The sequence below is a fragment of the Phascolarctos cinereus genome, unplaced genomic scaffold (genome assembly GCF_003287225.1).
Source record: "Phascolarctos cinereus isolate Bilbo 61053 unplaced genomic scaffold, phaCin_HiC Scaffold_2;HRSCAF=192, whole genome shotgun sequence".
Taxonomy (NCBI): Eukaryota; Metazoa; Chordata; class Mammalia; order Diprotodontia; family Phascolarctidae; genus Phascolarctos; species Phascolarctos cinereus.
This window is the reverse complement of record NW_027555625.1, coordinates 62,194,154-62,213,547: the sequence shown is the minus strand read 5'-3', so window position 1 is coordinate 62,213,547 and position 19,394 is coordinate 62,194,154. Positions and strand designations below refer to the sequence as shown.

The following is a 19,394-nucleotide window of genomic DNA, read 5'->3' as shown; positions in this document are numbered from 1 at the left end:
CCTTCCTCCTCCCCCTTCCCCCACCCGGTGCGCTCTCCCTGCTGAGCTGGTGCTGCCCGGCGCCCATTGCCGCCGTTCGTTCTCCTCTCCGTCCCGGAGTTGGTGGCTCGGTGACACCATGGCGGTAAGGATGAGACGAGGTACGGGGGGAGGGCGAGGACCCAAGTCTGAGGAAGCTTGTCAAAAGGAATGCCAGTGAAGGAAATAGTCTGAGTCGCAAAAGGAGACCGGGAACTACCAAAAGGCAGGGGGCAGGGGTGACGGAATGTGCCAAGGTGGGGGCCCAAGGGCAGCGAGGGGCTCGTGGAACGTGCCAAAGTGGAGGCCCAAGGGGAGCGAGGGCACAGTGGAACGTACCAAGGTGGGGGCCCAAGGGGAATGAGGGGCATAGTGGAATGTACCAAGGTGGGGGCCCAAGGGGAATGAGGGGCATAATGGAATGTACCAAGGTGGGGGCCCAAGGGGAGCGAGGGGCATAGTGGAATGAACCAAGGTGAGGGCCCAAGGGGAGTAAGGCGGCATAGTGGAATGTGCCAAGGTGGCATGTTCAATCAGCGCATATTTGATAAGTCCCTGCTCTGTCAAAGAATGGTGAATCAGCAAGCATTATTAAGCTCCAGTTATGTGCCAGGCTCTGCGCTAAGCTCTGGAGGTGCAAAGAAAGGCAGAATCAATAAATCAACAAACATTTATTAAGTACCTATAATGTGCCAGGCACAATGCTAAGCATTAGGGATACAAAAAGAGGCAAAAGATAGTCCCTGCCCTCAAGGATCTTGAAGTCTAATGAGTGAGACAACATGCAAAAAGCAATGTGCAAACAAGCTATATACAGGATAAATTGGAGATAATTAACAGAAGGAAAGTATTGGTATTAAGGGGGGGGTTGGGAAAGATTTCTTGCACAAGGTGAGATTTCATCTGGGACTTGAAGGTATACCGGAAGTGGAGACAGGAGGGAGAGCATTCCAGATTGAGGGACAGCCAGATAAAATATTTTGATCAGAGAGATGGAGTATCTTTTTCTGGGGACAGCAAGGTGGCCAGTGACACTGATATACCAAGTATGCGGGAGGTGTGGTGTATGAGGTGTAAAAAGACTGGAAAGGTTGGAAGAGGCCAGGTTTTGAAAGGCTTTGAACATCAGAGAATTTTATATTTGATCCTAGAAGTGATAGGAAACCACTGGAGTTTATTTAATAGGGAGGTGACATAGTCTTGATCTTCACTTTAGGAAGATCACTTTGGGAGCTGAATGGGTTTGAACTGGGGTGGGCAGAGATTTGAGGCAGGGAGGCCCACGCCAACCAAAAGGGCTGCATCAGAGTGGTTGTAGGGTCAGATAAGAAAAGGGAGCTTATATATGTGAAGTTAGGAAAGTAAAATTGTCAGAACCTGGAAGGAGATTGAATATGGGGGTAGGGTGATAGAGAGGAATTGTTGATGTCACCCAAGTGAGCCTGGGTGGCTACCATAATAAGAAAGTTAGGAGAGGGGAGGACATGGGGTGGGGGTAGGGGGAAGATGATGATTTCAGTTTTGGACGTGTTGATTTTTTTTTCTTTTTGGTGAAGCAATCGGGGTTGAGTAACTTGCCCAGGGTCACACAGCTAGTAAGTGTCAAGTGTCTGAGGCCAAATTTGAACTCAGGTCCTCCTGACTCCAAGGCTAGAGCTCTATCCACTGCGCAAACTAGCCGCCCCGGACATGTTGATTCTAGTAGATGTCTGTGGGACATCCAGTCAGTTGGAGCTATAGACTGGTGGTCAGTGGGGCTGGATAAGTAGATCTGAGAACCATAGACATAAGAGATGATAACTGAATCCATGTGAACTGTTTAGATTTCAAGTGATATAGTATAGAGGCACTATGCCAGTTGCTGGAGATACAGAACCAAAAATGAAACATTTCCTGCTTTCAAGAGCATACATTCTTCCAAGGAAATGACATAAATAGGTTCAAAATAATTCCCCTAGGAAGAGCACTCACATGGGAGAATGCGCCAAGATAGACTTCCTGTGGGAGGTGGCACTTGTGCCAAGCTGTGAAGGAGGGGAGGGGTTCTGATATTCTACTGAGTGGAGATGAGGAGTGAGGGCATTCCAGGCATTGGGGAATAGGCTGTGCAAAGGTTCTCAGGTGGAAGATGGACTTTGCAGGCCAGTCTGGCTGGAGCATAGACCTTGTGAGTAATGTGCCCTAAGCTTGGCTTATGGGTAGGCTGGAAGCAGGTTGTAAGAGACTTTAAAAGCCAAAGAGTACAGTGTCTATTTTATCCTAGACAACAGGCCTTAGAGGTGAGGTGAGGCCATTAAGGGTTCTTGAGTAGAGGAGGGACATTGGAAGATCCATGAAAGGGCTGGTTCTGCTGCCTGGGTGACCCCGGATGAGTCTCTTAACCCCTTTGGGGTTGGTTTCCTCATTCATAAAATAAGGAGACATGCCCCTTCCAGCCCCCAAACTATGATCTTATGGACCTCGAAGAGTTGGGAGAACCCCCCCACCCCATGTGGGTGGGAACGGTTAGGGCATGTATCCAAGGATAGTACAAAGACTAGCTCTACCAGAAGGGATATTGGATCATAGGATGAAGATGAGCTGGGTGGTTATGGATGGATTTTTGGAATGAATCAGACCTGGTATTTTGAGGGGAGGGGGGTGGTGCAGAGGCATTAAATAAAAAAGTTGGGGGAAGGCATGAAAGGTTGGGGCAGGGCTGGGCCTGCTGAAGTGTCTCCTCCAAGCCTCCAATTCTTGCTGACTTGCCTGTAGCCCAAAGGAAAGGTGGGCACGAAGGGGAAGAAGCAGATATTTGAGGAGAATAAGGAAACCCTGAGATTCTACTTTCGGATCATCCTGGGTGCCACTGTGAGTGTTCCTATGCCCTCTTTATGCTGAGCTTTGAGAGTTATTGTGGGATCTCCATCACTTTGGGGTTTGGGGTTGGGTGGGAGCTATGTAGATGCTGGACGCTGAGTCCTGGGTGGGGATAAAGCCGGTCCTGTGGGTGTTGAAGGTAGGTTGTCCTTCTTATCAAGCAGTAGGAGCACTGTGGGTTAATTGGAAGCTGGCAGACACCCATAGTGTCTTTCGCAACAGTTTCAGAGAAGTGAAAGGTCAAACCTGGGAGCAGCACCCATTGAGCACTCATTCATTATCTTTTGAAGCTTATCATGGGCTTCATGAGAACCAAACTGGGGAAAGCCAGAGTGGGGTGGGGTGCAGGACCCCGGACGAAGCTCTGACCTGCCTCCCCCATCCTCAGGTCTGCACAGTTTGTTTCCACTAGTAGAGACTCTCAGGGATATCCAGCTCAGTCTTCTACTCCCTGGCATGCTAGGGCTTTGTGTCCACAGAGCTTTTTACCCCTTCTTCCCCTCAACTTTTACCATGCTCAGCAGAGGGGAGGGAGTTGGTTTCTGCTGCGGGTGTCTGGCAGCATAGGAAGGTTATCCCAGCAAAGAGTAGGGGGATGGCTGAGGATTCTGCCCTTTGTCCTGACTTGCTGCCCTTGTTTCTGGTTCCAGGCAGTTTACAGCATCGTGACCCTTGTGATCTTCTACTCTTCGGCATCGTTCTGGGCCTGGGTATGTTTTCTGACCCCTCCCTACCCCAGCTACCCCTGGGCAAAGGCAGCCTGGCAAGATCTCTTCCTTCTCCCCCAGCCTCCCCTGGGGGCACTGACTCTCTGTGTTTCCCACAGACAGCCCTCGTGTTCAGCTCGGTTGTGTATGGGGCCAGCTACCGCTCCATGAGCTCCATGGCCAAGGCAGCCTTCTCAGAGGATGGGGCTCTGGCGGACAGTGGCATTGACCTCAACATGGAGCAGGGAATGGCAGAGTGAGTGTCCCCTGCCAGCCCAGGTGAGCGGGACCTGCTGCCAGCTCACTCCTTCCCCCGGGCCCTGTGCCTGGCCTTTCCAAGTCCATCGTCCCCAGGGGCCCCCTAAATTCACCTCAGCCTCTGACTGTTCCTTCCCTGCCCCCACCTCCCCACAAGGCACCTGAAGGACGTGATCCTGTTGACAGCCATTGTCCAAGTGCTCAGCTGCTTCTCCCTCTATGTGTGGTACTTCTGGCTCTTGGTGAGTAGGATTGAGGGGCTGGAGGGGGGTCACATGTGCCTGATGCTGAAGAGTGCTTCCCTGGCCCGGGGCGGGGGGGGGTGAGACCCCACCTACACAGCCTTCTGTCGGGGGCAGAGGGGAACCATTCAGTTCATCTGTCCTGCCCCCTGTGCCCACGCAGGGGTCTCCTCTGAGCCATCCCGGACAAGCAGTCACCACCTTCCAAGGTGGACTGCTGTTACACAGTTCTTACTTAGGCTGAGCTGAAATCTGGCTTCCTGCCCTAATGGCCCCTCATGTCTCAGTTCTGCCTTCTTGGGTCACAGCCCTCCCCTATGTATACTTGAAAACTGTTGTCTTCTCCAGCAAGCCACCGTGTCCCAATCTGCCTAAGCCCTTCGTTGCCCCGTTTCCTCCCAGGCTCCAGGCCGGGCACTCTACCTCCTGTGGGTAAACATCCTGAGCCCCTGGCTCACAGCCGAGTCAGCCAACTCCATTGCCGAGCCCAATGAAAAGCGCCAGCGAAGGCAGGAGCGCCGACAAATGAAGCGGTTGTAGCCAGAGGTGGTGGAAGGCCAGCCGCAGCTACGGAACTGAGCAGAACTGAGCGAGGCTCAGGGTCAGGGCAGGCCCTGCCTATCCAGTGCCTGGGTCCTGCTCTGTGACTGCCCAGGAGAAACAGACAGCCCATGGGACCTGGACATCTAGATGAACTGGGTCAGGGTGGGCAGAGGGAGGGGGGTGGCTTGTTATAATAAAGAGCCAAAGCTGGGAGCTGTGTGTATCTGTGTTGACGTGTTGGGGGGGGCACCTGCTGGGCAGAGTGTACTTCACCATGCCAAGATGGAGTCCCCAGCGGGGCTACAAGGCTCCCGTGTGCCTCCCCAGGTAGCCGAAGGGCCCTCCAGCAGGAAACAGCACAGCTGGTTGGTTAAGGAATACCTTTATTCCTCTAGGCTAGGAACGTCTCTCACACACAACCCCACACACACACGCACATGCCTAGCACACAGGCTCACACACCAGTAATACTGCTCAGGCCCCTGGACCGAAGGGCACACAAAGTAATGAAATGGCTGGGAGGAGGGGACCCAGCTTCTCGCCTCTTCTCCCCCACTGCCCATCCCCCTCACCTCCCTGGAGTCTAGAGGCCATGCTCTGGGAGGCTCCTTGAGTGGGAGGTAGTGGGGGATGCCCCTCTCACACCTCCAGGCTAGGCCCTTTGCTCAGTCCCAATGCCTGCACCAGGTCTTCACCAAGGCCGCCCTTCAGGGTCCTTCTCACTGCAGAGAGGAAACAACATTGGTTGGCAATGGGGCAAGGGCCCCCTACAGGCCCAGAGGGAATGGAGATCGAAGCAGGAAGTAGTAGTGGATTGGTGCACTGGTGAAGAGTATTAAAAAAAAAAAGGAAAAGAGTACAGAACTAGGAAACATGTCCCTTCCATCTGGGGGTCTCAGCTGGCTTATTTGTAAAATGAGCAAGGTTGGTCTAATGAGCTCTAATGTTTCTTCCAGCCTCAGTATCTTTTCAGAGCTGTTACTTACAGGACTTTCTGTTGCCCCGAGATCGCTTTCGCTCCCGGGCAGCCAGGGTTCGGGGACTGCTCCGGGTCACGGACTGCACCAGTCTGTCCATGATCTCATCCGAAGCGTCAGTGGGAGAGCCTGAGCCTGGGGTCTCCTCAGGGGGTGTTGCTGGGGTCACTGGTGCTGCTGCAGGAGGGTTGTTGTGGGCCGTGCCTGGAGAGATTGGGGCCGGTTCAGGAGATGAAAGAGAAGGAAGCAATGTTCGAATGCCCCAACTCCCAGCCCCTTACCTCGGCTCCTTCGGTTGTGGGTTGGGGCTTCAGACCCACTGATCAACACGTTCCGCATGGTGACATCAGTGTCCCTGTCCCCCTGACCCGGGCCGCTCCCCACAGCCACAGGCAGGAGGCAGGAGGTTTTCTCAGATACCGATGAGAATTTCTCTGTCTGGATGGGAGTGGGAAAGGGTCAGCTCTGGGTCACTGCACAGCCCAGAAAAGGCATGGACAGATTGGGGTCGGGCCGGCAGAAGAGAAGGTTACCTCCGTGATCATACGCCCCCTGGTCTTGTTGCGCTCGCGGCACGTGGCCCGCTTCTGCTGCTGCTGGAGAACGCGCTCCCGGCACGTCCGGTACTCCAGGGCAAACTCTCGAAGCGTCTGGCAAAACTGCATCACCCTCACCTCTCGGGCCGCTTCTGCCGGGTACCCTAAGTACAGCAGGAAGGCGCGGAACCTGGGGGCGTTTGTACGGTCAGGCCTGCGAGCCTCCGCCTGAAGCGGCGCCTCCTCCCTTCCCCCTCCCCCGCATCCCACCTGTTGCACATGCGTCGGTGTACCACTTTGAGCATGGCAATGCGCCTGACACACTGGCTTAGAAAGTGGGTGAGGCGGGCACGCAGGGCAGGCGTCAGGTCGTGTTTAGTCAGGCTCTTCAGATTCTCCTCTGCCGCCTGGCTCCGCCGCTCCAGCTGCCCCAAGTTCTCAGCCAGCACCTCAAAGTCCACCTGGAAGCAGTGATGTGGTCCCTAGCCTGGGTGGGCAGCTTCCCCCCACCCCCCTCACTGCCCCCCCCCGGGACCATCCTCCCCGGCACTGAGGAGCAGTGGGGCCTCCATTTCCCCCCAGCTGACCTTGGCACACCGAGTGAGGGCTGGGATCTCCGAGTAGAGGTCCGAGGACTCTGGCTGGCTCTGGAGCACCAGGGTGCAGAGATGATACAGCAGGGATTGCCTCCGCACAGTGTCTTTCACTTCAGACACCTTCTCCAGATAGCTCAGCTCAAATCCACTGCTCTGAAATGGCCACAGGCTCAGCCTACAGTGCCCAACTCCCTCCCCTCCTTTGTCCTCCAGTTCTGGGCCCCCTCAGTGCGGGGCAGCTGAGCTTCTCCCCCTTTCTGGTCCCACTCACCTGGGAGTTATTGAGGAAATTGCCCACAGCCAGCAGGGTTGCTAGGATGCAGCGGAAGGTAGGGTTCTGGGCCAGCTGTTCCATCCCCAGCTTGAGGTCAAACAGCGGCTCTGCGATCTCCTAGCGGGTGGGGACGGGTCCCACAGTTACTACACTTAGATACCCTCTGATCCGGAGGCATATAAAAAACATTTGTCCCACCATTTGAAAAAAATTCTGTTTTTTAAAAAGTACTTTTATCGTTAACCCTTCTGCAAAGGATTGATTCTTCTACCATTTCTTTGTTTGCTATTGAGCCTCAAAATACCAATGTACCACTCCCTCCCATACCTACTTCCAACCCGACTTGGGCTTATTCCAACAGGTTCAGTCATACCCGTTCCATGGTCTCATAATCTAGCTTAAAGGCCCATAGCTGTAGTCGGGCAGCCAACCCGCCAATGGAGGCGAGGGTCAACAGGAAGCTCTCAGCTGGACCCAATGGGATGTCCGGGTTGGCCAGCTGGGCCTCTTGGATCTTCTGCTTTTCTTCCTCCGTAGGCATCATTGTCAGCAACTTCTGTGGATATACCATGGGCCCCTCAGCTTGTATCTCCCCATTTGTCATAGGACCAGACTTTGGAGCTGGATGGGTTCTGGGAAGCACTGAGCCCAGTCCTCTTATTTTAGAGCAGAGGAGACCTACCCAGAGAGTAAAGCAATTTGCCTAAGGTCACACGGGGCCAGAATTTGAACCTTTGGGACAAGTACAGGTTTCCCATGACCCCAACCGACCCACCTCCATCTGTGCAGAATTAACTCCTGGCCCTTAACAAGATGATAGCAAAATCCCTCTTGGGATGGTGCTACCACTCCTAAGGTGCTGCCCTGTGAAGAAATAGCCCTTTTTGATTGGCAGGTAGAAAGTACAGGTGTCAGGGGCAGCTAGGTGGCGCAGTGGATAGAGCACCGGCCCTGGATTCAGGAGGACCTGAGTTCAAATCAAGCCTCAGACACATAACACTTACTAGCTGTGTGACCTTGGGCAAGTCACTTAACCCCATTGCCTAACCAAAAATAAATAAATAAAATAAAATAAAATGAAAATTTATTTAAAAAAAAAAAGAAAGTACAGGTGTCCACTACATGACTACATAATATATGACTAATTCATCCTATGGCTATATGCATTATGTATTTAAAATGTGTGAAGCACAAATGTTTCCTAGGGTGGTGAGGAGGAAGGTGTGTGACCACCTACTTATTCCCCTGGGGGACTGGGTGGAATTGTAGGAAACTGGAAAACCCCAGGTGGAGGCTGATTAATAACACTCCTTGGTTAGTGGGAAAACTAAGAGACAGTTTAGACGTCTAGAGACGGGTTGTAGATCAGTGGAGCAAAAGGGACATTAGAATGCTGAGCTGAATATCACCCCTCTCCCATTTTGGAGATGAAGAAACTGAGAGGTGACATTCTGAAACCAAAGGCCAGTCTGGGAAAATGAGTCAGGCTTGGCCAGAAATGTGTATTGGCCATGCAGAAGCTGATCAAGGATCCCTGGGATGGAATCCTTGGATTCTGTCAATTCCTCCAAGCTCCGAGTCCTGTGTTTTCTACCTCTGTCAGAAACATGAGTCCAAACCAGAGGGGTCTGAGTGAATTCTGAGCTCTGAACTCCACCCCCTTCTCCAGGCTTCCTTAGTTTCCCTGCTTGTAAAAAGAAAGATGTGGACCAAATGACCTCTATCCTTGGGAAATCTACTTCTGGCTTGTGGGCAGAGCTGAGATTGAGTTGTATTGCTAGAAGGAGATGGGAGGGAGCTGCTATCCAAAGCCCAGGGGATGGGGCAGAAAGAGGAGCAGTTGGTATTGTCCAGGTTACAGAGAAACTTTGAACAGCAGGTTCTGGGAAGGACACGAGGATTATTCCCTGCCTGGAACCAGCAGATTTGCCTCAGGGCAGCAGCCTGATGGCAGCAGCATTGAGACCCATAGTGGAATCTCAGGACTCACTCTCAACTAGCTAGGTGACCTGGAGCAAATCTCTTTCTCCAAGTTTCCTAAGACAGTATTAATAATCCTTGCACTACCCACCTCACAGGTTTGTGGTTAGAAACACATTTTATAACCCTTAAAGTGCAGGGTAAATGTGTGGTCAGCTTGAACTCTACACAGGAAAAGCCTAGTGGATGAAGAATGTCCATTGGCCAGACCATGATACAGGGATGGACAGCCCCAAGCTGGTCAAGGAGCTAAGATTGGAATGGACTGGGAAGAAGATAATGGACTGAATTTCATTTGGAAATGCACGCTTCTTTCAATAACCCTGGGGGAAAAAAAGCTCATCTTTTTTCACCTGTAGGCTGCATATGACTACATGTCCTATACATGCCCTATCTGCAAAGAATTAGAGTGGCAGGTCCCCCAAGAGGTAACTGAAAGGTCTGTGGTTGGTGTGAGTAGGCACCGACATATGACCAGTTGGGAATCACACAGGAGAAGAGGGAGACAAAACCAGAGAGGAATAGGATGAAGGCTAGTCATATAATGAGCCCCTGGGATAACTGGTATACAGCTTGTTTGTGCCATGGATATCCTGGTGATGTTAAAAAATCTAGAGGAGAGTCCCTGGTATGTTAAGTGGACCCCTTGTAAAGAGTTTATTCGATTGGGGGTTGGGGTGGAGAAAGAGTCAAATAGGAAGATGGTGGAGTGAAAGCAGTGACTTGCTTGAGCTCTCCCCCAAACCCCTCCAAATAACTCATAAAAAACGGCTCTAAACAAATTCTGAAGCAGCAGAACCCACAAAAAGACAGAGTGAAACAAATTTCCAGCCCAAGACAGCCTGGATGATTGATCAGAAAGGTGTATCGCACCAGGCTGGGAGCGTAGCACAGCGCCGTGGGTGCACAGGCTGCAGCAAACCTGGAGCAGGCCTCAGAGAAAGAGTCAAATAGGATGAGTAGCCGTCAATGGGTTGCAATCTATACAGTGGGTGGTAGTGCCCATATTGATGGGACAGCTAGCATTTAGACAGCACTTTTTTTTTTCCCGTGAGGCAATCAGGGTTAAGTGACTTGCCCAGGGTCACACAGTTCTAGCAAGTGTCAAGTATCTGAGGCCAGATTTGAACTCAGGTATTCCTGACTCCAAGGCCAGAGCTCTATCCACCTAGCTACCCCTAGAGAGCACTTTAAGGTTTGCAAAACATTTACAAATATCTCATTTTATCCTCACAGCAGCCCTGTAACATAGGCTGTAAGATATATTACAGATGGGGGAAACTGAGGCATAGAGAGGTTAGGTGACTTGCCCAAGAACCCACAGCTAGTTAAGTGTCTGAGACTGGATTTGAACTCAGGTCATCTAGCTGCTCCTCAGGATAACAGACTATTAGTTGGACAATGAACGAATTCTATTTGAGAAAAAAACCACTGACGCTTTGGTGAACCAAAGGCACATTACATATCATATGATTCACCGAGATCTCTAAGAGTAATGGTTTCCTTCTCAAACTCATCCATCCATTAGCCAGTCAATAGCCCATTGTCCTACCTGGCTAAGGAGACTTAACTAGAACTCCCGTCTCAGTCTCTTCCTTGAGGGGTATGACTCAGTAAGTAGATATGGAGGGTGGGATTTACGGCTGGAAGGAAATTTAGGGTCCATTAAGTCCAGTGTTCTCATTTGGCAAAAGAGGAAACTGAATCTCCAAGGGGAAATGAGTGTGCAGGAGCCTCGAATGTGTCTATGAAGTGGGAAAGCTTGGGCTTTGTCTCCAGACCTAGGGCTTTCTCCACCACCCACAAGGAGGCCTCCTCTCTGATTTCCCCAGAGAAGAAAGAGTGCCAGAGATGAAGGTGTCCCTTATGCCGTGCCCCTCAAGCCCATCTGGGACAAGGCTTTCTTGGCCCCAGTTCTCCATCACTTGAAGGTTTAGAAAACATCTTCACAACAGGAGTCCCTGTGAAGTAGGTTCATATGCCCTAAAGCTGGAAGGGACCTAGAGAATTTAAGTATTATCAGTGCTAACGTATCACAACTTGGAATGACGGATGGTAATATACACATAGGGAAGAAGTGAAGATAAAGCTATCAAGGCCATGCTGAACTGAAAAAGGAGAGAGGTAGGCTATGTAGGGCATCTGAGGGTAACAATGTAGCAACACTTGTATCTACAAAATGTGAATACAGGAAGAGGAGAGCCTCCATTCCATCAAGTGCATCCTCTAGGGTGGTTTTTCAGACTCTTACAGAAGGAGAAGCCAGGATGAGATAATTAATGATACAAAAATGAATTGTTGAGGTTTACAAAGTTTTTTCCAGGTAGTCTAAGAGTGACCCCCTTTGTACAGACAAGGAGACTGAGGCCCAGAGAGGTGTATAGTCACTTGCCTGTGGCTCTGCAGGTGCCAAGTGCCAGACCTGAGGTATAGCCTCAGATGGCTCCTGACTCTGGTGTTCCCTCCTCCCAGGCCCATGAAATTCAATTCAGTAAACATTTATTAGGGTGTTGAAGTGTAACTCTGAATTTAAGGATTTTACTCTGTAAACATATCATTTCTAAGAGGTTGTGTGAACTTCCCCCCAACCCACCCCCGCCCCCACCTCCAGTTTCTTAGTAAAAATTTCTCTGCTGATTTAAGAGGAAAAGGGACTTTATTGGTACCTAGGTCAAGGGCTAGAACCGGGGCACCCCCCACAAGTGGCTGGTTGGGGTTGCGATGGTGTTAGACCTGGGGCCGATGGAGGGTGGTGCTTCTGCCTTTACTAACTGGGCATCATCCTTCCATCACAGCCTCCCTCCCTAATTCCCATCCCTGCTCCAACACACCTCAATGCCATCCTTGCTGACAGCAAACTCATCAAAACCAAGCAGGGCTGCTTTGATGACATGAACGGGGGGCAGCGCCGTGAGGCCGATGTTGATGGCATTGCTTCGTTTGGGGTCCAGCACTGTCGTCATCGTCCTTCGGCCTTCAGCAGCTTTCTGTAAGGGTCATCCGAGGCTGGGGTGGGAGCCAGCTTTGGGGGCAGGGGTGGGTAGGGTGGGCAGGGGATGGATCTAGGCTTAGGTCCCGAGAGGGCAGAGGCAGGGGAGGATGGCCCATTACTTCCTCCCCTAGGGTTGAGGCTTCAGAGTGGATCAGGGAAAGGGCATACCTTGCCTTGGTGATCCTGAGAGCACAGAAACAGTGTGGTACAATGGAAAGAAACTTGGACTTGGGTCTAAAAACCCGGCTTTTAGTCCCCAGCTCTGCTCCAACACTCTGGGTGACTAATGTCCTATCGCTTAACTTGGCTGGCACTTTTTCATAGGCTCTAGAATGACTGTGACCTCAGTCCATCTGGTCCATCTTAAGGATGGACAACTCTCTATTTTATAGCAAGTGACTGGCTCAAGATGGGAAGGAGAAGACTGGAGCCTGGTCCTCTGACACCCAGTGTTCTTTCCAACACACCCTGCTGTCGCTGCCTCATCTCCTCCCTGGTTCAAATGAAGGGGGTATACTTGAAGATCTGTAAAGTCTATTCCAGGTCTTAGGTTTTGTGATTGTAGGTTCCCCCTACACTGGGGGGATAAGGGAGGTACCTTGTTGGACATCACTTCCTTGGCTCTCGTCTCAAACAGGTGTTCCAATTTGGCAGTGTCCAAAGTCACAGGTTCCAGTGAGGCCCATAGGGTGGGGGTCGGGCCAAACCGACCCAAGCCTTTGACTCCCTGTCCAGGCTTCAGCTCTCTCCAAAACAGCTTCACAGTTTTCCTCTTAGGAGGGAGGATGGGACCGTCAGTGGCAGAAGGACCTGGTGGAGGTGGGGGTAGCCCAGGGGGTGGAGGAGGTGGGGGTGCCCCTCCAAGGGGTGGTGGTGGTGGAGGTGGGGGGGGCATCCTGGGGGTAAAGGGGGTGGGGGTGGAGGATTCCCAGGGAGAGGGGGTGGTGCCGAAACATCTCCGGCCCCAGTTGACCCGGTGGCCAACAAGTCCTGGTCTTCGTCCTCCCCTAGGTCAGAGAAGTCCAAATCTCCAATTCGGAGAGAAGGTTGGGGTTTGAGTGGCTCTGAGGTGACATTAGCCTCTGGGGCTAGGACCTCAGACTCCAGGTTTCGCTGGATCAGGGGTCGGGGAAGTGGACTTCTTGGGGTGCTGGGGGTATGGGGGAGGGGTCTGGCTCTGGGGTGCTCCACAGCTCTCGGGGGTCTGTGAAGATAGGAAAGAAAGTCATCACCAAGGTAACCCTACAAGCCAAAGGTAGAGCTCCCCTCTTGGACTTGTAAGGGCAATACCACCACCTCCTCCTACTAGGGGGCAGAGAGGATTCAGAGAATCTCCAGTTTGGGGGAGAGGAATACCTTAGGAGTCCTTGTGGAAGTGACCTCCCAGCCCTCCCCAACAGCTCCTCACCTGGGTGTCCATCAGATTCATCTGGCACGGCCCCAGCTAGGGCCTCAGCCCGACCCTGGGCCAAGGCAGCCTGCTTCTCTGTTTCAGCTGCTGCCACATTCTCCAGGAAACGGGCTCTGCAGGAGAGCTCCCATTGGTGCCCAATCTTGGGTCCCTCTCCAGCCTACCTTCCTCAGTGCCTAGGGTACTTGGGTCCACCCCTGCCAGCCAGCAGCAAGCCTACTTGCTATAAAACCTGAGGCCTACTTTCTACGGGCCAGGACTCTTTCCTTGGCAAACACACACGCCCCTACATACACTCACGGGCACACACAGCCCATGCAAATAGCAGCCCATGCACTGAGCAGAGAGCATGGATTTGGCTTTGGAGGGCCTGGGATCGAATCCTCTGCCACTTACTAACTGTGACTTTGGGTAAGTCACTTAGCTCTAGGCCTCCCTTTCCTTATCTGTAAAATGTTGGAAATGGACTAGGCAATCTCCATGTTTCCTTTCAGCTTATAGCATCTTAAATGGAAAGCACCACCCCCATTCCCCCAACCCCATTTCCTCTTCTCATTTGCCAAGGACTCAAAGGCCATCATGTTCAACTCTCTGCTTCTATCTGGAACTGCTCCCCTGCTTCTGTCTGGAATTTCTGATTCCTGGTCAGGGAAACAGTTTGACTGGATGGTTGAACCCATCCAGGATTTTTTTGATACTGTGTTTAAAAACCATTTTTCCCCCTTTTGAAATGGTTTTGTACGATTTATTTTGAGGTGCACAAAGCTCTTGTTTAGGACTCATGGGAAGTGGAGGGCTAGCACCATCGTGACACAGTCTTGAATTAGGGCCATCACACATGTAGTCACCATTACCCTTCTGGGTGGACCCATCCTTAGCTCCCTTCTTCAGCCTTATCATATCAGGGCAGTGCTTCATAGCCTCCAACATAGGCCTAGTCTTCTATGGTTCTTTCCAGTGTCTTCTTAAGTCCTGGCCTTCTACTTATACCTAGGTCTCTTCTCTATCTGTACCCTAGGCTATCCCAAATCTCCATTAGCCATTCAGCTAGAGAGCTGAGTTAGGCACTGGGGCCTGAGCTAGGCTGAAACTCTTCCCCACCATCCTGATTCCTCCAATCAGTATCAGGGTAGATCTTAACAGGAATATCATTGCTTCGGATTGAAAAGGTCTACTATGATCCCAAGGTCTTTCTGAACTGGGCTAGGGGGTGCTTGGTATATAGTTAACTATTCTGTTTGCTAGGCCCTTTCTTGGGCCAGTCCAGAAAGCTGTTTCTGGGGCTTTTGAAGAGTTAGGATAGGAACCAGATGTGGAATTGAGGGGGAGGAATGCAGGGTACCTGGAGGGTCCCTGTTGCACATGGGGAAGCAGTTCTGAAGCAGTGAGCACAAAGTCCTGAGCGGGGCCAGGCGAGGCCAGCCCCGCTCTGTACTTACTCGAACCTGCTCAGCACAGGCGGGACCCCCGGGACAGGAGGGCTCTCAGGGGCCCTATGGGAAGAGACTCGTTCACTCTGCAGCACTGCTGGGGCCTCCTTTGATCAGTCCCATTCCAAACTAGCTTAGTCTCTCTTATATACCCACTGGCCCCAGGGAAGTACTCATATCCCCATGAGCCTCCCCCAGGTTTTCAAGCACCTCACCACCATCACTTCCCCCTCCCCCTACCTGGATCCCCAGCTTCCAGGAGACGAGGATGGGGGAGGAGAGACATAGGGAGGGGAGAGGAAGAAAGAGATGGAGAGGATGGGGAATAGACAGGTAAAGATGCTAGAATATGGGAGTATGGGGAAACCATAGGAGAGAAGGGAGAACAGTAGAAATAGAGGTGAGAAAGAGAGCAGGAGAGGGGAGAGAAGACTGAGGATAGAGGGAGAGAAAACAGAGGATAAGGAGGGAGGGAAGGAGGCTAGGAGAGTAGAGAGTAGGACACAGACAGTCCAAGGGAGGCCTGAGGTTCTGCTCACTTCAGTCACTTACCAAAGAGGAACAGTTTGATGAAGTCTGGAAAAAGAGAGAAAAGTTGGGCAGGGACGGCTGGAGGTGCCCAGGGAAGGGGGCAGGATGTCCCAGAGAGGGCACAAAGCTGGGCTAGCAGAGGAAGAGAGCAAAAGGGACAGGCAGAGAGAGGGGCCCAGGTCTGGGCAGCAGACCCTTTAGGTACCAGCTTGTATATCCCCAGAGGGTGAGATGCTGGCAGTGCCAGTGGGCCACGAGAAGGGGAAACCAAGGGGGCAAGGGGTGGCATCCCAACCCCAAGCACCTGACTTACTTATAGACGCCTCTTTCACCCAGTGCATCTGTAGGAGGAACCACGGTGGGGCTGGGAAACAAGACCACTGAGGAACTGAGGCAGGCGGCGGGGCCTATGGGGCTAAAGTCAGGACTGCTGGTTAGTGTGGGCTCTGTTATTTTCCTCCTCCCTCTTTCCCTTCTACCCCTTATCTGCCCATTATCTACCGGCTTTTCACCTCTCCCTCTGCCTTCCCATCCCAAACTCCTCTCTCTACACTATGACTCTTGACTCTTCCATTTTTTCCCAGGCCATTACCCCTGCACTAGCCACTTGCTCTTCTTTTCCCCATCCTGACCCTCTGGTGAACCAATTCAAATCTACACTGTTCTCTTCTCTTAAGTCCCTGGGTCCTTTACCATTTTGCCAGTTGTGCCCTGCCAAGAGTCAGCCTTGGATCATACCCACAATCACCTGCTTTCACTTACACACTGCTGCTGAATGAAGGTGGAGAAAATCATGCAAACATTCTGACTGGGTCCACTGCGAATTTATATAACAACGGGATCCTCACTGCTGCTGGACAATCCTACTGTACCTCCCTTATCAATTCACTCTCCCCTCTCCACGGTGGCTCTTCCAAACATTTTCATCCCCTCTCAAGCCTCCTTTGGCTCCCCCTCTCTCAGCTCAGAATGTTGCCTCTAATTTTACAGAAAAAAATTGAGGTCATTCACCATGAACTCCCTCTTCTCCCCTCTTCCTCATCTCCTTTCACTCAGATGCCTTTGGCCACTCTCTCCTCCTTCACCCCTGTCTCCCATGAAGAGGTGGTCTTACTCCTTTACCAAGGTTAATCTGTCTACTTGTTCAAGAGATCCCGTTCCATTCCATCTCCTCCAACACACTGCCCCCTCTGTAATCTCCATCTTCACTCATCTGACTCCCTCCCCTGTCCACTGGCTCCTTCCCTACTGCCTATAAAAAAATGCCTGTGTCTCCCTGATCCTCAAAAAAACCCTCACTTGATTTTTGCTAACTAGTATCCTATACTCTTTTGTGGCCAAACTCAAGAAGAAGGCCATCTATGACAGACGCCTCCACTTCCTCTCCTCCTGTTCTCTTCTTCACCCCCTGCAAACTGACTTCTGATCTCCTCATTCCCAGCGAAGTTACCAATGATCTAATTTCCAAGTTCAATCATTTTTTTCTCAACCCTCATTCTTCTTGACCTCTCTGAAGTCTTTGACACTCTTGACTATTCTTTTCTCCTTGACACCTTTTTACCTTTAGGCTTTCAGGACACCATTCTCACCTGGTTCCCCTCCTACCTATCTGATCTCTCCTTGGCCTCTTCTCCTTCCATACTTGTTCACTTGATGATTTCATCAGCTCCCATGGATTTAATTATCATCTCTAGGAGGATGATTCTCAGTTCTACCTCTCTGCTGACCTCCAATTTCACATCTCCAATTGCCTTTCAGACACCTTGAACTGGAGGTCCAGTAGACATCTTGAACTCAACATGTCCAAAACTCTAAAACCTCTCCCTTTCCAAATTTCCCTATTACTGTTGAGGGAATTACACATCCTCATTGTCCTCCAGGCTCAAAACCTAGGAGTCATCCTGGACTCCTCACTATTTCTTCACCCCATCCTCCCCACCACTAGTATCTAAGCTCTCGCCAAGGCCTGTCAATTTCACCTCTGCACCATCTCTCTAATACGCCCCCTTCTCTCCTCTGACACTGCCAACCTCCCTCCTACACCATAAAGGCCCTTACCCCTTCATGTCTGGACTATTGCAAGTAGCCTGTTTGGGGAGGTGGGGTCTGCCTGCCTCAAGTCTCTCCCTACTCCAATCCATCCTTCATTCAGTCTCTAAAGTCATTCTCTTAAAGCACCAGTCTGACCATGTCACCTTCATACTCGATGAACTCCAGTGGTTCCCCATCACTTCCAGAATCAAATACAAAATCCTCCATTTGGCATTCAAAGCCCTTCATAACCTACCCGTCCGTCCCTTCCAGTCTCCTTCCATCTTCTACCCATTCCACACACACATATACTCTTCAGTCCAGGGAATCCTGGGCTCCTGGCTATTCCACAAACAAGACCCTCCATCTCTCAGCTTTGGGCATTTTCTCTCCTTTTTTTAAAAAATTTTTTTTATTATTTTTTTTTCTTATTTTAAAAAATTTATTTATTTTTAGTTTTCAACATTCACTTCCACAAGATTTTCAGTTCCAAATTTTCTCCCCATCTTGCCCCTCCCCTCACCCCAAGATGGCATGCATTCTGAATACCCCTAATCTGCCCTCCCTTCTATCTCTCCCCCCTTCTCTTATCCCCTTCTCCTTCAATTTTCCCGTAGGGCAGGATAGACTTTTACACCCCATTTCCTGTAGATCTTATTTTGGGCATTTTCTCTGACTGTCCCCCACACCTGGACTGCTCTCCCTCCTCCTCTGTACCTACTGGCTTCCTTTAAGCCCCAACGAAGATCTCACCTTCTGCAAGAAGGCTTGCCCAAGCCCTCTTAATTCTAATGCCTTCCTTCTCTTAACTATTTCCTATTTATCCTGTGTAGAGCTTGTTGTACATATTTGCTTGCCTGTTGTTTCCCCATTAGATGCTCTCTGAGGGCAGGGATTGTCTTTTGCCTCTCTTTGTGACCACTCTGTTAGCCTAGAAACATTTCTTAAGTGCCTACTATGTGCCAGACACTATGTGTTAAGCACTGGAGATACAAAAAGAGGCAAAAGACAGTCTCTGCCCTCTGAGGAGCTCACAGTCTAATGGGGAAGCAGCGAGCAAATAAAATGTGCACAAACAAGTTAAATACAAGCTACATAGGAAATGATTAAGAGAGGGAAGGCACTAGAACAAGGCTTCTCGTAGAAAGTGAGATTTTAGTTTGGACTTACAGGAAGCCATGGAAGCTGGTAAGTGGAGGTACAGAGGGAGAGTATTCCAGGCACACTGAGAGACGGCGTGCTTGGCACATAGGAGGCACTTACTCAACCTTATTAATGCTTGCTGACTGACAATGACTCTCACTTACTGAGGGTGAGTGTCCACAGGAGGCTTGGAGGGGGGCAGGATCGGGCAGCTTGCCCTGGCAGGGGAGCTGATGCCAGACCCTGTCCCCTCCAGGGAACGCCGGCTCCTCTTTCCCTCCTCTGATGCTGGCTTCCTGCGCTCCCGCCGCCCACCTGGTACCCCCTCATCGGGGTCCCCATCTTCTAGCCGCAGGGCACTCTGGAGAAAGAGAAGAGGCAAGAGTGAGGAAGGAAACCTGGGAATTTTGATGCCCTTGACCCCCTGACATGCCAGTTCTGGGATCCTTACCTCATAGAGGACAAGCTGTGCCCTGAGGTCAGCGTCCGTGCCTGGGCTACCCAGGTGCTTCTGCACAATGCCCTCCATGCCCTGTTGCTCCAATGCATCGGTGACATCGTAGAATGAGTCCTGGTCAGGAAGGGCTGCCAGCGTCTGTGAGCACCATGCTGAAGGTGAGGCTGGGCCCTCAGTTGCCATAAAGGGTTCTGAGACCTGATAATGTGGCCACTATGGGGTGGGTGCTGGCACATGGGTGTGTATGGAAAGGGGGGACCCTGAGGGCCATAAGTAACTCTGTCCTTCCCCTGCCCCCAGGCACCTTGTTGATCAGGGTCATGGTGAACACCAGCAGCTCTGGGTCAGCTCCATTCTTCTCTTCCAGGATGGACACAAAGGTAGCCCATGGGTAGGCACCTATGGAGTA

At 51.3% G+C, this 19,394-nt stretch overlaps 2 protein-coding genes across 2 annotated transcripts in view; one reads left to right on the top strand and one right to left on the bottom strand.

Annotated features, from left to right (window-relative positions):
* The first annotated feature begins 1 nt into the window (after position 1).
* On the top strand, positions 2-4,840 carry TMEM208 (transmembrane protein 208). The gene is made up of 6 exons (XM_020989366.2): positions 2-124; positions 2,773-2,868; positions 3,528-3,587; positions 3,704-3,840; positions 4,000-4,084; positions 4,487-4,840. Exons 1-6 carry the CDS (start codon positions 119-121, stop codon positions 4,622-4,624), a joined length of 522 nt encoding a protein of 173 aa, XP_020845025.1. The 5' UTR covers positions 2-118; the 3' UTR covers positions 4,625-4,840.
* A 153-nt stretch (positions 4,841-4,993) lies between these two features.
* Positions 4,994-19,394, bottom strand: part of FHOD1 (formin homology 2 domain containing 1) — a 37,978-nt gene continuing 23,577 nt past the window's right edge. The window contains 17 exon segments of the mRNA XM_020989365.2: positions 4,994-5,349; positions 5,614-5,808; positions 5,886-6,042; positions 6,138-6,330; positions 6,411-6,601; positions 6,728-6,889; positions 7,008-7,127; positions 7,384-7,566; positions 11,822-11,977; positions 12,581-12,883; positions 12,886-13,143; positions 13,146-13,186; positions 13,391-13,506; positions 15,668-15,769; positions 18,693-18,889; positions 18,980-19,123; positions 19,290-19,384. Coding sequence (XP_020845024.1) covers positions 5,267-5,349; positions 5,614-5,808; positions 5,886-6,042; positions 6,138-6,330; positions 6,411-6,601; positions 6,728-6,889; positions 7,008-7,127; positions 7,384-7,566; positions 11,822-11,977; positions 12,581-12,883; positions 12,886-13,143; positions 13,146-13,186; positions 13,391-13,506; positions 15,668-15,769; positions 18,693-18,889; positions 18,980-19,123; positions 19,290-19,384 — 2,696 coding nt within the window. The 3' untranslated portion in view covers positions 4,994-5,266.

What these genes read in the sequence shown, in the direction of transcription:
- TMEM208 (XM_020989366.2), top strand. An exon ending in CGGCATCGTTCTGGGCCTGG is followed by an intron (nt 3,588 to 3,703) that starts GTATGTTTTCTG and finishes TGTTTCCCACAG; the next exon opens with ACAGCCCTCGTGTTCAGCTC. An exon ending in ATGGAGCAGGGAATGGCAGA is followed by an intron (nt 3,841 to 3,999) that starts GTGAGTGTCCCC and finishes CCTCCCCACAAG; the next exon opens with GCACCTGAAGGACGTGATCC.